Below are 13,809 nucleotides of genomic sequence, written 5' to 3'. Positions count from 1 at the left end.
TTCGTCACATAATGACCGAAAACGCTTCCCTCCACACCACCTACAAAAAACACCTCCAAGATAGTTCTCGACGACGCAAGCCAAGGCGAGTGGATCTTGGAATATCCTGGCGGCTAAGTAGAAACGAGGCCTCTATCGACTATAGCAATATTTTGACTTTTAATGGAGCCCTAAAATGTCTAAACTGTCTCGCCCCGGTGGTCCCGGTTAGAGTGGTTTTCAAAATCCCGTGCAACAAAATGTAATGCATGTTTTTAAAGTATTTTAATACTTAATACTTTTAAAATAGTCAAGCCAGAAGTAAAGAGAACAAAGACATACAGTGTATTATTACTAAATAAACTAAATAGTATTTCACGGGTTTTTGACAACTACTCTTACAGTTAACCGTGGATTACACCTAATAAACCGGATAAGTGCTTGTATTATTTAACATTTGACTTAACCTAAAGAAACCTGTTTGTTAGGCGATAGATGGACTTAAAGGCGTTTCCCCCCAAAACGGTCTAATCCCGTGATCCGATAAGCACCCCTGTAACAACACTAAAATCATGGCCAACACTTTGAATCAATTATAAATCCGTTCACTACAAAAGCTTTTTTTAACTCGCCTTTTGTGCTTTATGAGACTAATAGAGCGTGCCGTTGGTTTATTCTTCAGACGTGATTGTTTTATCTCTGTTTTGATTGTCCTTTTGACCCCCGTGTCAGGCCCCATTGTATGCCCTCCAATAGCCTTCGCTCGTAACTCATGAATCCTTCACGGGCCGTATTACATGGCCATACTAAAGCGCTTTTCTCTAGACACATTTGAAAGGTCGATGTTTGCGTTGCCATAACGAGACAGTGTGGTTGTGGATGAAGGTCTAGTCCTGCTGCGGCTTGAACGACCGCGTTTTACGTGTTAAGAGTACTTGAGGAGACTAAGTCGTTGGTAGCTATGCGCGTTTTATAATGAGCAGGATTAAACATCTCACTGTTTGCTCTATGATGCTAAACAGCAGACGAGGCGAACGAATTGTGTTATGAAATGTCTGAGGTTCAGCGATGAGTTTTAACGTCGAAGAGCCAACACATTCGCCCTGGTTTCACGTGCATTTTACAGCTCCCACGAGCCGTCCTTTAGCACGATACGAGCAGGAACGCAAGCGGATTAGAGACCTGATTCAAGGAAAGGATGCTTTTTTGGCTCCCACTAATGTGCGTAAGCCAAGAACTAAACGCGTCAAGAGCAAGGAACACAAGGACAAGGACGACTGGAAGACACAGACCACTCTAAGGATCGAAAAAGAACTTGCCAACTTTACCACTCTTAAACGGGAATTTAGTTTTACTGACAAGAATTCAAGTTCGAGAGATTATAAAAGAATAGACAAAGATATTTATAGCTCCTTAGGCGATTTAACATTGGATAAAAAACCTAAGCTGTCTCGTATCGATGGGGACGAGAAACGAAATTCGACCCTTCCGAGTCTACCTCCTCTTGAAGTTGCACCCGTGACCTCAAACTTCAGTAACTCGAGTTTAACTGTAAAAAAACCAGACACTGTGTCTACGAGTGGAAAAATAAACAAAAAAACTTCATGTCTTTGTGACAAAAACACGTCTAGTCATGGGTTGTCCATAGCTAGTGTATACGACCTGCATGATATGCGACCGCCACGAAAGGAGAAACGCCAACTTGTCGGAATCTTGAAGCGCGGTAACGCGCGTGGAAAGTGTCGAGAGGTTCAGGGCTGTAAACACTCAAGAAACGACGAAACCTCCGGTAACGACACTGAGGATGAATCTAAGCGAAAGAGGGTGCGCTTTGCAGAGGGGACAAATTTTGAGAACGAGCGGCAAACGTATAAAACTCGCGTGAAGAACATAACTTTTCAAAAGGATCGGTCTTCTTCTTCTTCTGATGAAGACGATGAGAGTTTGATTCACGATGGATTTGAAATGACGTTTCGTGAGTTTATAGAAATGAAGCGACTCGAACGCCTGAAGGCAAGCCAACAAAGTAACGTTTCTAAGGCTCCGAGAACTAGTTACTTATATAGTGATGTGGAAAGACTTCCTGTTGTTTCGAATCCTTCTTCCCGTCAGGGCGCGAGCCCAAATTCCAGATGGAATCACAAAGGGAGCAAGCGGGCGAAGGAACCCGAACCTGACAACTCTAAAAGTGACGTCTCTCTTCCAACTGTAGTCAATTAGCTAGAATTTAAATAAAGAAAAAATTAAAGTATGTTATTTAATGATACAAAAACAACCATTATACAAATATTTAAAGAGGGCGGAGCACTCTCCTATGACAACAAATGTGTGTTCCTATGACAACAAATGTGTGTTCCTATGACAACAAATGTGTGTTCCTATGACAACAAATGTGCGTTATTATGACATCAAATGTGTGTTCCTATGACAAAGTGATTGTTATTTTTCAAGTCTTCTCTAAACGTTTATAGGAGGACTTTTGATGTGTAAGTATTTTTTTTCTAATCATCAGCTTGGGAGTGTAGTGGAATGTGGTGTAGGCACCAATTTGATTTTTTTCTTCGCCACAGCCCGCCTATATAAACAGGGCCGTGGCTAGGGTGTATGTGTGTGTGCGTTTTGGGGAGGCTGGAGGGGGGGGGGGGTGGCGATGTCCACATCTTGTACGCAGACTTTGCCCATGTTTAATTCTCTATAAAGAATTATCATGATCGAATAGTAAAACTTTTAAGGTCATTTGCAACACAAAGCTGTTGGCATTCTAGAGCGAGTTTATTTCCTTGTGTAATCCACTGAGATAATGTAACATATTTCCCCACCACCACCGGCTCGCACGCGTAGAACCTGCCATACAACAAAATTTCTCTCTTCCCGTAGCTTTTTGGGCTATAGATTCAATTATGTAAAAATCGGCACTAAAACTTTCACAGCTATCTGCAAGGCGACAGATGAAGGGAGTAGTACAACAATTTATACTTATTGTTACTGTAAACATTATTAGCACAAAATGTGAGCAAAATGAACTTAACAACCCTAAAGTAGCTGTCACCAAGAAGTTGACTGCTCATCAACACGAATAAACGTCAAGATTCTAATTATTGCCCCTGAGCAAGCTCAATACGCGTAAGTCCCAAGAGAGTTCAACCTGAGACAAACAAAGGCATCAATTAATATACGCGTGATGCCGATAGACCGCTACTCAGGATCTCTGCACACCTCGAGATACAAAGGGAATAACCATAAACATCGGTATTTCTCGATCAGGACACTCAATTCCACAGAGTTTCTGTGCTAAACGGATATGACTGCTTTAACGGCACTTCAGGAACTTCGTGTTATGGCATAGAAGACGTTTTCTATTACCCTCTCGGCATATTTGGCTTGACCTGTGCTGGAAAAAATTTGCAAGGTCGTTTCGAGTTTCCTTGTGGTTGAGTAGCTACGCCAAAATAACAAAACTCAGAATCGTCTGGGATACGCGCGTCTGGCGGAAAGGTCGTACTCCACAACAAAACATTCGCGGGAGAATAATTCGATAAAAGTGAGTTTCTTCTCGGTCTCAACGGCTAAACGTGAGCAAACAGTGCTAATTCTTAGTTGTCTCTAAACACATTTTAAAGGGTTGAAAACAAACAAATATTCGTCGAAAGAACTCCCGGTGAGTTGTTAGACTCGCGCAAGTCGTGGATTTGAAGAGTGTGATACCCATCGCTTGTGCCTCAGGATTAAAACTAAAGAAAGAGTGGCTGTAAAAGCGCGAAGACTTAGTACCCACACGCGCTATCCATGTGTAGCATATGGTAGACACTTTGCGATTGACTTAAAGGGCTGATTACATGGACGTTTAACTTCAAATACCATGATATTAACTGGTGGAAGTGCAATCAGTCTGGCCCACATGTGTGAGTAAAAAGAAATACGCCATCTAACGTGTTCAACTTTAGAGACTTCATATTTTTATCAGTGTTGTAGGGCCCAGCCGTCCTTCTCGAATCCCTCGAGACTGACTGGTTTGGCAACATGTCGCTTATAACAGAGCTCAATCTATCGTTCTCGGACATCGAACACGAGACTGCGCCGAGAAAGCAGCGAGCGATGAAGACGACACGACAATTGGCGAGCTACCATCAACAGAGGGATGTGATACCACGACTGCCCCAACTAGTACCACCACAACACCATAAAGGCAGCTCGCCTAGACTGGGCATCAAAGGAGTTGGAAAAACTCAGGGACGAGAGTCTAAAGACTCGATAACTCAAGAGCTTTACCATGATAACGAACCTGCACATAAAAGTACGGATAAGCAACGAAAAAGGAAGCAAAAAAGAGTGCGGAAGCGAGCTATAGTAAAGGCGGAGTTTGAAGGGACGCGTGAAAAGAATGATATTTCTCTGCCACAGATTGAATCAAAGTCCTTCGTAAAGGGTAATTCGGACTCCTATGATAAATCTGATAAGACGATAATGGAACTTGCGGAGTATTTTCGTTCGTTTCAGGATGTAAATGGCTTAGATGCTGGGCAGTACCGCGGATTACATGGCCATTTTTTCTCGGATAATTCGCCCGCGTCAGCTGACCTTTTATTATCACAAGTTATTGAACAAGACAAGAAAGAACAAATGAAGGCTGCAAGGCAGTTAGAAAAAAGCGTACTTCGGGGACAGGCAGTCACAAAATCGCGACATGAAGTCAAAACGCCACGCTCGGGAGGACGGGGGTTATAGTAATAAATTTTCGATGGTTTGCGTAGCTCTGCACATAGCAGGCGCCAACTTTAAATATCAATACCATATCTAGATCTTACTAGGCATCTATAAATCTCAAGTCTAGAACATACGTGATCAGCTTCTACACCAAAGCTGAAGATCTAGGCATTCTACCCTGTATCAACCAGCATCACCGTTCTTCCTGACTATTTTAGCAAGCTTCCTGTGTTTTATATTACACGCAAAACATCACATTCCTAAATTGCTGTAATATGTGTACTAAGATTCATTGTGTTCATCTTATTTAATTACGGATGGGAGGATCATGAATTCTATTTCCATGCTCCGTCCAAGTAACAGTTTCTGCCGGAAATGAAAACTTTACCTAAGCAAAGGGAAAAGCGCAAGAGAGCAACGACAAAGTCTCGTAAAGTAGAAAAAAATACATTTACCCAAATTTTTAAATTAGAATGATGATAAATTATCAATATGATCCCGAGATATATTTTCCTCTAACCGATAACTGGCCGACGCTGACCACCTTCTTCGAGCACGATCGGTTGCGGTAAACGAAAAACAGAGATTATTTTATCATTGATAAATATAATGTTATGCATTTAATTAGTCTATACTCTTGAAAAGTGTGCGCTGAAAAAAAATAATATAAACGATACAGATAATCAAATTCATGAGCCACTGGCCATGGCATAGCAAATATCTATTGTACATACCCAGTTGTTAAATAAAATCACACTATTCACGAGTAAAAATGTGAATTTATATTTATATATATATCGCTTAAGCTGAAATTCCAAAAACTCAAACAATATAAACACAAACAAAATGTTTTAGTGGCTTAATAAAAAGGGATTTTTTTTATCTAGTAGTTCTGGAGATTTTTTGTGTACCATGATTTTATAAACAGAAAGGCGAGTAACCAAAAAATTGCATCGCCATATCTGAATATCGTTACTTAGAGATTAATTTTTTGTATCGAGAGGGTCGTTATATCGAGGAGCGTTATCAGGGAGTTGTAAGAGAATGGAGACAAAACTCCCGGGCACAACTACCTGACCTGGTTATATCGAGGGTGGTTGTGGGATGTAAATTGGCTCGCTGCTCTAGCTTAAAAAAAGCTGGCAATGCTTTGTCTTTTTTTTATTTTTGCGGTGCGACACAAATAAGAACAAAATACGCATATCTTGTCTGATCGTCCTCCTCGCGAGAAACGCCGCAATACCAACCTCGTTTCATCCTGGGAACGAGGTTGTCGCGGCAATGAGCGCGACCGCGATTCTAGTCGCTGATCACTATTAGAACCTTCGAAAAAAAACATTTCTAGAGCACTAAACGAGGTAAGGACGACAGGAAAACTCAGGAAAGGACTTCAAAATTCATTAACTACTAGAACAATATAGTTACTACAAAAAATAGTTTTACAAAAAAAATACGATTTCATTACAGAACTTGGGTAGCCTGTGTGCTTGCCGGCTCGCGAAGGTTTTCAAGATGGCGGATGACTCTGTCGCAGGTACGGTAGAGGTAGCTGAGATCGAAAAGAAAGAAAAGAAGGCTTCTTCATCTGGCATTAAGAACTTCTTTGCTGGTGGTTTTGGAGGAGTATGTTGTATAGCGACGGGACATCCGCTCGACACCATAAAGGTACGGTAGAAAAAAAATCGTAAAATTTACCGGTACGTTGGCCGCCGTCACGTTTACGTGATTTAACTTATAAGTACTTACCACTAGATTTTTATGTGGTATCTTCCAGCTGGTGGTTTATTTTTTACCATGGAATTCTTTATTCACCTGTCACTTACTTGCTAAATTTACGTTTTATTTGTTTCTTCTATAACATGTTATTTATAAGCTTAGTTAACAGTATTTTTGATGGGCCGGTGATGTGTTTTGGGTCCAAAGTTCATTGAATGAATCAAAGAAATTCAACTAGAAAAATGCATTGTGATATTGAACATTTTTCTCTTATTCTTTTGCTATCCAGGTGCGGCTTCAGACAATGCCAAGACCGAAACCTGGCGAAAAACCGATGTTTACAGGAACATTTGACTGTGCTATGAAAACCATTAGGAATGAGGTAAGCTTAAGTTTATAATAAAAAGGCTCTCGACTATAGTGGAATGTTATGAGGACAGAGCTGTAGCAGGCCTCGCAATATTGGGGGGAGGGGAGGCAGATACAGACACTCAAAATAAAATAAAAAATATTGGGGTACACAGCCATGTCCCTAATGGTAATTTCCTTATAAGTTTTTAAAATATTGGGGGGGAGGGGGAGGGGCACATGCCTGCACCCAGTTTCCAGCCCCCTGCTACGACCCTGGAAGAGATGCTACCAACTTTTTTTAAAAATATATATAATTAGGCCACTGGGTTGCATGCCCACTTAGGGGGAGGGGGAGGGGGGGATTGGTGCTTAGCAGGCTCAAGCTTAAAGGGATGAGATTTTGAAGGTGTAATAACCTGGCTCACTGCATTGTGGCTTAAACTACCCCTGTATCAGGGGGCCGCTGTTGGGCAGCAGCTGTACGGGGAGCAACCAGGCATCAGATGCTAATGCATGATACAGTAACAATCTGCACTAAGCAGTCTGTTTCCTATACTGAAAGATAGTCAATATTATTTTCCACTAGAAGAAGCTGAAACACTTAGACTTGGTAATATAATGAAATTAAGCTCAAATTAACTGGATCCTTTTAAAATCCATTACTAGGGTTTCTTTGGTTTGTACAAAGGCATGGCTGCTCCTATCACCGGTGTGACACCTATCTTTGCAATTTGCTTCTGGGGCTTCAACATGGGAAAGAAACTACAAATGAAAGATCCAAATGCTGATCCTACGTGAGTTATACAATCATACAGTCAGTTATATACACAGTTATCACATTTTCTTATAAACCCCAGCCAAGGGAGCTCAGCAGAATGTATTCCTATTTAATGCGCATCTGATATCATTATAAATCAACGCGTCATGTGTGTTTGTTTTGTAAGTGGAGATGTTGGTAAGGTGTTGGGAGTGTAGGGCTTGGATAATGAAATGGATTATGTTTGTCAACAGGGTATTTGTTCTTATAATGCCCGAATCCTTTCCGAGGATAGAGAGTTACAGTAGAAGTTACAGGGAGTGAAACTGTAACTCTTGTATGTAGTGATGCGTGTAGTGTGTTGCTATGACAAATATTGTTGCTATGCCAAATTGCAACCTTATCTGCACGCTCTATGATCTGACACAATGAAATGAAGAGTAGGAGGGGAAACAAGAAAAATTATCCTTTAATAATCCTTTAAGGTTATTTGGATTTATGGATTTATATACTCTCGTTTCTCATCACGGTTAACTTTAGATCTCTAATTTCAGTTGAAATATCTCCAAAGAAATTACTACTCGCATTGGGAGAAGACACACCTCCAAAACTGTGGTTCTGATTGGCTTAGAGCCACCATGCCCACCACAGTTTCACTCCCCTCTATTTTTCTCACCTCTCCGAGGCTCGCAATGCACTGTGTGCATCTTTTGCCAGCACTCTCGCCGACACTACGCGTATCCGATATCTTCGGGTGGTCTGTAACCAATGAAACAAACAAAGACCCTGTTGACAAACATAATCCACTTCGTAATGCGAGCCCAACACCCCAAAAGCACTACTGATGACTTCCCTTACAAAACAAACGCACATGAGGTGTTGCGTAACAAAGTGGTTTATTTTCGTAATAATATCAATTGCGGGTTAGTTAGGAACACATTCTGCCATGCTCCCTTGCCCATGCTAAGAAGACTTGTAAGATGCATTTTTATTAGTAACACAAGGAAGCAGAGACAGGAGTAGAGAGACAAGAGTTTGTGAAAATTAGCTTAAGGGAGAAGGAGGAAGACAAAGGGACAATTTGGTCCTCTTACTTTGATTCCTCCTTCTCCATTGCACACTTATAAATATGGTCCGTTTTCTACATTTGTACTTAGAGCACAAAAGTAAGGCTTTTGTAGGTAAGAAGTTGTTTGCTGCTTTCTTTTGCAATTTGTATCTTATTTTCCAAGCTTGAAACTAAACATGTGTTATAAGGGCTTTAAATGCAGTAAAAAAATGCAACAAGGTGTTCTACAGTAAGTGGCTGTTGACGCTTGATATCAAACGAAGAATTATAATTATGTATGTGGTAATTTTGGTAAAAAAAGTTTAGATATGCCTGTAAACGGGTAACAGACTTTGACCTACCAAAGCTTTGCTCTTGAATTCCACAGGACCTCAATTATGTGAAAAATGGACATTGTTTTTAATATTTCAGGACATTAATATTTTGACCTCACTTATGTTAATCTTACCTTACCTTACCTAGCTACCTACAAATCATGAATGCTGGCGCATTTGCTGGCGTTTGTACAACTGCCATCATGGCACCAGGGGAACGGATCAAATGCTTACTGCAGGTACTACACACATAGAACCTGAGGTGCACAAGGGTACAGTCTCATTTCTAGTGGTCTGTACTGACAAATAGTGGTAAACAGATTTGTTTTTCTAGTGCTGCTTCAAATTTTAAGTGCTAATTTGGTGGTTTTGCAATATCATCTATAAGATATTAGCACTTCAAAAAGCTAAAACTGAGTTCCCTAATATCGTCCTTTCCATTGTCTATGTTGATGTAGACCTTTCAAAAATATCAGACTTTAGTGTGATGTTACCTTTTGCAACACGTTATATTTTGAGTCACTTGAATTATGCAATGTTCTGCGATTGTGATGTTGATCCAGCAGTCTTGTATTTTCTCCAGATCCAGCAAGCATCTGGTGCTGAGAAGAAGTACAAAGGGCCAATTGACTGTGCAAGACAGATCTATGCACAGAACGGAATCAGAGGGGTGTACAAGGGTGTTTGTGCTACCCTACTCAGAGGTTTGTGTCTTAGAATAAGTAAAATATGTAAAAGAGGAAACTTCCCCTGGTAATTGTGAATCATCGTCATCCTGCAGTCTCTTCCAAGCTGCCACTTTGCAGTAATCTGCCCATCACAGTTGACAATTGGGCGTGGGAGGTCTGTAGAGGGTCCTGTATAATGTGGGTTTTGTGGCCTGCGTGTATTATTGTTTTAACCCTTATTCAAATGAGATTATCAAGATTTAACTTGTTGGGGAGCTAATGAGATTCATAGAGAGATTAGGGCATAGCTTTTAACCTTTTTCATGTCTTCTATGTGCTAGATGGCACCAACAATTATTACTGAGCCTTGAAAGAGGCTGGAAGGGATTTATATCTGTAGCTGTTTGATGCTTGATGTGTTTGCATTTAATTTTTTTTGTTGTTTTCTTTTTCTGTCTAGATGTACCTGGAACTGCTATGTATTTTCTATCCTATGAATATCTCATGAAGCACTTTACACCTGAAGATGGAAGGTGAGAGCAGCCATGCATCTAGGACCCCCACCTCACCCTAGGTTGAAATTTTTAAATAAAAAAGCTATTTTTTTGTATATTGGTGTCGCCTCCTTTAATTTCTTGTATCCACCCCTAAAGTGGAATGGACAGTCTATCTTGATTTGATATATTTCCATTTGTTCCACTAGAGTAGACAATTTATTGAATGGGTGATTATTTATTTTTCAGCCGGAAAGATGTTGGTGCTCATAAAATTCTTTTTGCTGGAGGTATGTCTCATGGAATATGGTATAGACGGCACATAAATAGGCACAATAGAAATAGAATTTCCCAGTACCTATTTATTCTTTTTTATCATATAAACATTTCTCTTTTTATTAATGTATAAATTTGGATCAATAAAAATTATACAGTTTAAATGTTTGGTTAATAAGCAGCTTTTAACTGCTGTTATATCACCTTGATAGGTATAATGACATTTTTTATTTTTATTTAAAAGGCACTGCTGGAATGCTTAACTGGGCTGCTGCCATTGCTCAAGATGTACTTAAGTCTAGACTACAAACTGGTAAATGGATATGAGGGCTCATTAGACTTTGTATTTTTTTCTGTGAATTTTGCTATTTTGTGTGTAACACTGTAGCCATTTCCATATGGCTCACTTAGAAAAAAAAACATTTTTATCAAAACACTGTATTATTGATATATGATTGCACTTGGTCTGTAAGGGAACTTAGGGGGCCCCAAGTTTCTCTGTTTTGTAAGTTCCAGCACAGTCCGTTCTTTCCTATTAGTGTCAATGGATACTGTGTGAAAACTTGATTGTGTGAGACACACTCACTTATTATAGCACATAGATAGGGTGTTAGTGATGTCATTAATTTCTGGCTGTTGAACCAGGAGGTTTTGGTTCAAATCCCACTTACTCCAACAAATCTTCACGTTTTTCTTTGAGTTTGCTTCACGTTTCTCTTCGTGTTGGTATGTATTTATCGATGGATTAAAAGGTTTTTTTTTCTTTCAAATTCAGCACCAGAGGGTACCTATCCCAAAGGAGTCCGAGATGTCTTCAGGCAAATGGTTTGTGAACCTCATTTTTTTAATTGATTGACAAGCAAGGATTATTTTATTTTAATAATGGTATATCATTTGTTTGTGTAGATGAGAGAAGAAGGCCCCTCCGCCCTGTTCCGTGGACTAACTCCAGTCATGTTGAGGGCCTTCCCGGCAAATGCGGTATGTACCCCATTACGTCAGTGCTTAAAAACGCAAGACAAGTTCCAGTACCGCGCGGTTAAACCAGCCTTTTTGTTTCAAAATGGCGGCTTTTTACGGCGAACCGTCACATTTTGGCGAATGCTAAAGAAAACTAGCGCAAAGCTAAGGCTATTATTTTCTTTATGACTCCCTCATCATCAAACAAATCTGTCATCTTTTGTACAGTATGGTTTTAATGCTGTACTGTTTGTCAAAACAGCGACTGAAGTTAGCCTTTCGTACCTTTACTCGAACGATTCAACACTGCGATTGTCTTTGTTTTCACCAGAGCACGCGCATGCGCTTACGTTATTGAGCACTGTCCCCGATTACATATTGAGGTCTCCCAGGGACAATAGCCAGACTTCTATAACAACATGCTATTCTTCATGCTCGAGGATCCAGCGTACTTTGCGGGCGCTCCCAAAGGTCACTACCGCTTGCAATTGGACGATCGACTTCAGCGGGCAAACGACCACAACGACTGGTTCCCACAGGAACGTTCGAGTCGCCAATTTTGCGGGCTTCTTTGAAAAGGAGTGTCAAGATTTGGAATACCAGGCTTCTGCCAAAGCCTTTCGGTAGCTGAGCAAAAACATCGCTCTTTCCCACTAAACACGACTTTATCACAAGTAATTGTTCTGGCTCAGAGTTTCTCTTATCGTTAATAAAACAAACTTGAACCATCAAACAGGCAAAGCATTTGTCAGCGACGCAAGCGTTTGTGATGGGCCTTTTTTTCACACCTTAAAAAAACGGCCCAATCACAGTACAGCAGCTCCGAGCGTTTTGGAACTCAAAATTGTTATAAACTTTTCTAGCGGCTCTTCTGCGGTAGTGACCTTTGGGAGCGCCCGCAAAGTACGCTGGATCCTCGAGCATGGCTTTTCTTTAATGATGAAAAAGCACTTCTTTCTGTCGCCTCCTTAACATGATTACAACCTTTTCTTCTCTTTTAAACAGTAGCTATTTGAACTCAGTCTGGTAGTGATTTGTTTGTCGGTACCAGTGGGTGGTTCCTTGGGTTCAGTGGGCCGTTTTTTGGATGTGTGATTCGAGCACGAAAGCGAAGTTTTTGTTTCCAGCTGCCTTTTGCAACATTTGAACCTTTTTTTGTTTTGGTGTAGGGCTTGAAGCTAAACATCTTATTTTAAACCGCTGGAAACGCGACAGTTTCGTTGAAAAGTTTGCATGGCGGCTGCAATCAAATGATACTTAGAAGCTGACTATTGCGGGCTTAGAGAACTTTGGAGTATTTTTCATAGATTGAGCCACCCTTTGAAAATAGATACTATACACTTGTGAAGGGGCCATACAAAGTATGTCCAATACTTTATCATAAATATTTGATTGAATTCTTCTTTTTTTTTATAGGCCTGTTTCCTTGGTTACGAACTGGCCATGCGCTTCTTTGATTACATTGCGCCAAACTGGTAACAAGATCAGACCAACAAGAGTAGCGCAGTTGTATCTGTATTGCAATAGCAAACTACCTCTGTTCTACTGCCTCTGTTCGACTGCCTCCGTTCTACACCCTCTGTTCTTCAGCCTCTGTTCTAAGCCTCTGTTCGGCTGCCTCAATTTAAGACTCAACAGATAATTAATGATGGCAGTATAATAAATATGAATATATTTGTAAATGTCATATTGGGAATTATTGTCCATGTTTGCGGTGCTGTTATTTTTCTACAAGTGGCCTTTAGAATATCACGGAAGCTCATTTTTTTCTGCTGGATTTTTGGTTGTGCTGCGTTTATATACATATATTTTCCAAACCCCTGATAAACTGTAACTATAAAAGGCGGCTGGCTCTGCCTTAGGCTTGTCACTTGACATAACGCCTAAAACTTTCACCTGTTTTAATGAAACTTCTGTAAAAATCCCATTCAGCATTAAAAGCACTTCCCCCTTTGTCAGGGGCTTTGCATGAATATGCGTTGACTGTATTTGTGTTTGTATGTTTGTTTGTTTTTATAGCGGAGCCAGCGCGGCCGCAGGCCGCGCGCGGAGCTCCATAGGTATATAAATTGGTCATAAACTAGGCGACTCAAAATTTGTGGTCAATGACGTCATGTCACACGCTGTCAGCTGGCTGTACCACTCACGTGACCAGCTCATGCGACCAGGCCAGCTAATTGATTGATCACTCTAAACCAATGACAGACTGGCTCCGACAGGAACTGGGGAGGGGGCTTGGAAAAGCCGGGGGGGGGGACTAAGCCTATTTTGACTTTCGACATCAAACGATCAACGGAACAAAAGCTGGCAGGGAAGAATTGGCGAAAAATGTGTTTAATAGAGAAAATGCAACTAACAATCCAGTCAAATGGCCGCATGAAAATAAGAATTTAAAGAATACATCTGTCTACTGCTTTGTAGGAACTGCTAATTGTTCTTACAAGCTCGGAATATCGGCTCGACTTCTTCACCTGGTGCGGTGGTTGATAACTTTATAGTTGAAGAAAAAGGCTACAAAACC

General features: G+C 40.6%; 1 protein-coding gene across 1 annotated transcript; it reads left to right on the top strand.

Moving 5' to 3' along the window:
• The first annotated feature begins 6,166 nt into the window (after nt 1–6,166).
• LOC5513599 (mitochondrial carnitine/acylcarnitine carrier protein) lies at nt 6,167–13,261 on the top strand. Its single transcript, XM_001633801.3, has 11 exons — nt 6,167–6,348; nt 6,689–6,781; nt 7,417–7,544; nt 9,039–9,129; nt 9,474–9,594; nt 10,019–10,091; nt 10,302–10,342; nt 10,573–10,641; nt 11,104–11,153; nt 11,235–11,309; nt 12,705–13,261. Exons 1-11 carry the CDS (start codon nt 6,196–6,198, stop codon nt 12,765–12,767), a joined length of 957 nt encoding a protein of 318 aa, XP_001633851.1. The 5' UTR covers nt 6,167–6,195; the 3' UTR covers nt 12,768–13,261.
• The last annotated feature ends 548 nt before the right edge of the window (nt 13,262–13,809 follow it).

The sequence above is a fragment of the Nematostella vectensis genome, chromosome 10, assembly GCF_932526225.1.
Source record: "Nematostella vectensis chromosome 10, jaNemVect1.1, whole genome shotgun sequence".
Taxonomy (NCBI): Eukaryota; Metazoa; Cnidaria; class Anthozoa; order Actiniaria; family Edwardsiidae; genus Nematostella; species Nematostella vectensis.
This window is presented reverse-complemented; position numbering and strand designations above follow the sequence as displayed.

Coding starts and splice junctions, on each gene's coding strand:
- LOC5513599 (XM_001633801.3), top strand. CDS start 6,196: ATGGCGGATGACTCTGTCGCAGGTACGGTAGAGGTAGCTGAGATCGAA. Junction 6,349..6,688: donor ATCCGCTCGACACCATAAAG/GTACGGTAGAAA, acceptor TTTGCTATCCAG/GTGCGGCTTCAGACAATGCC. Junction 11,310..12,704: donor GGGCCTTCCCGGCAAATGCG/GTATGTACCCCA, acceptor TTTTTTTTATAG/GCCTGTTTCCTTGGTTACGA.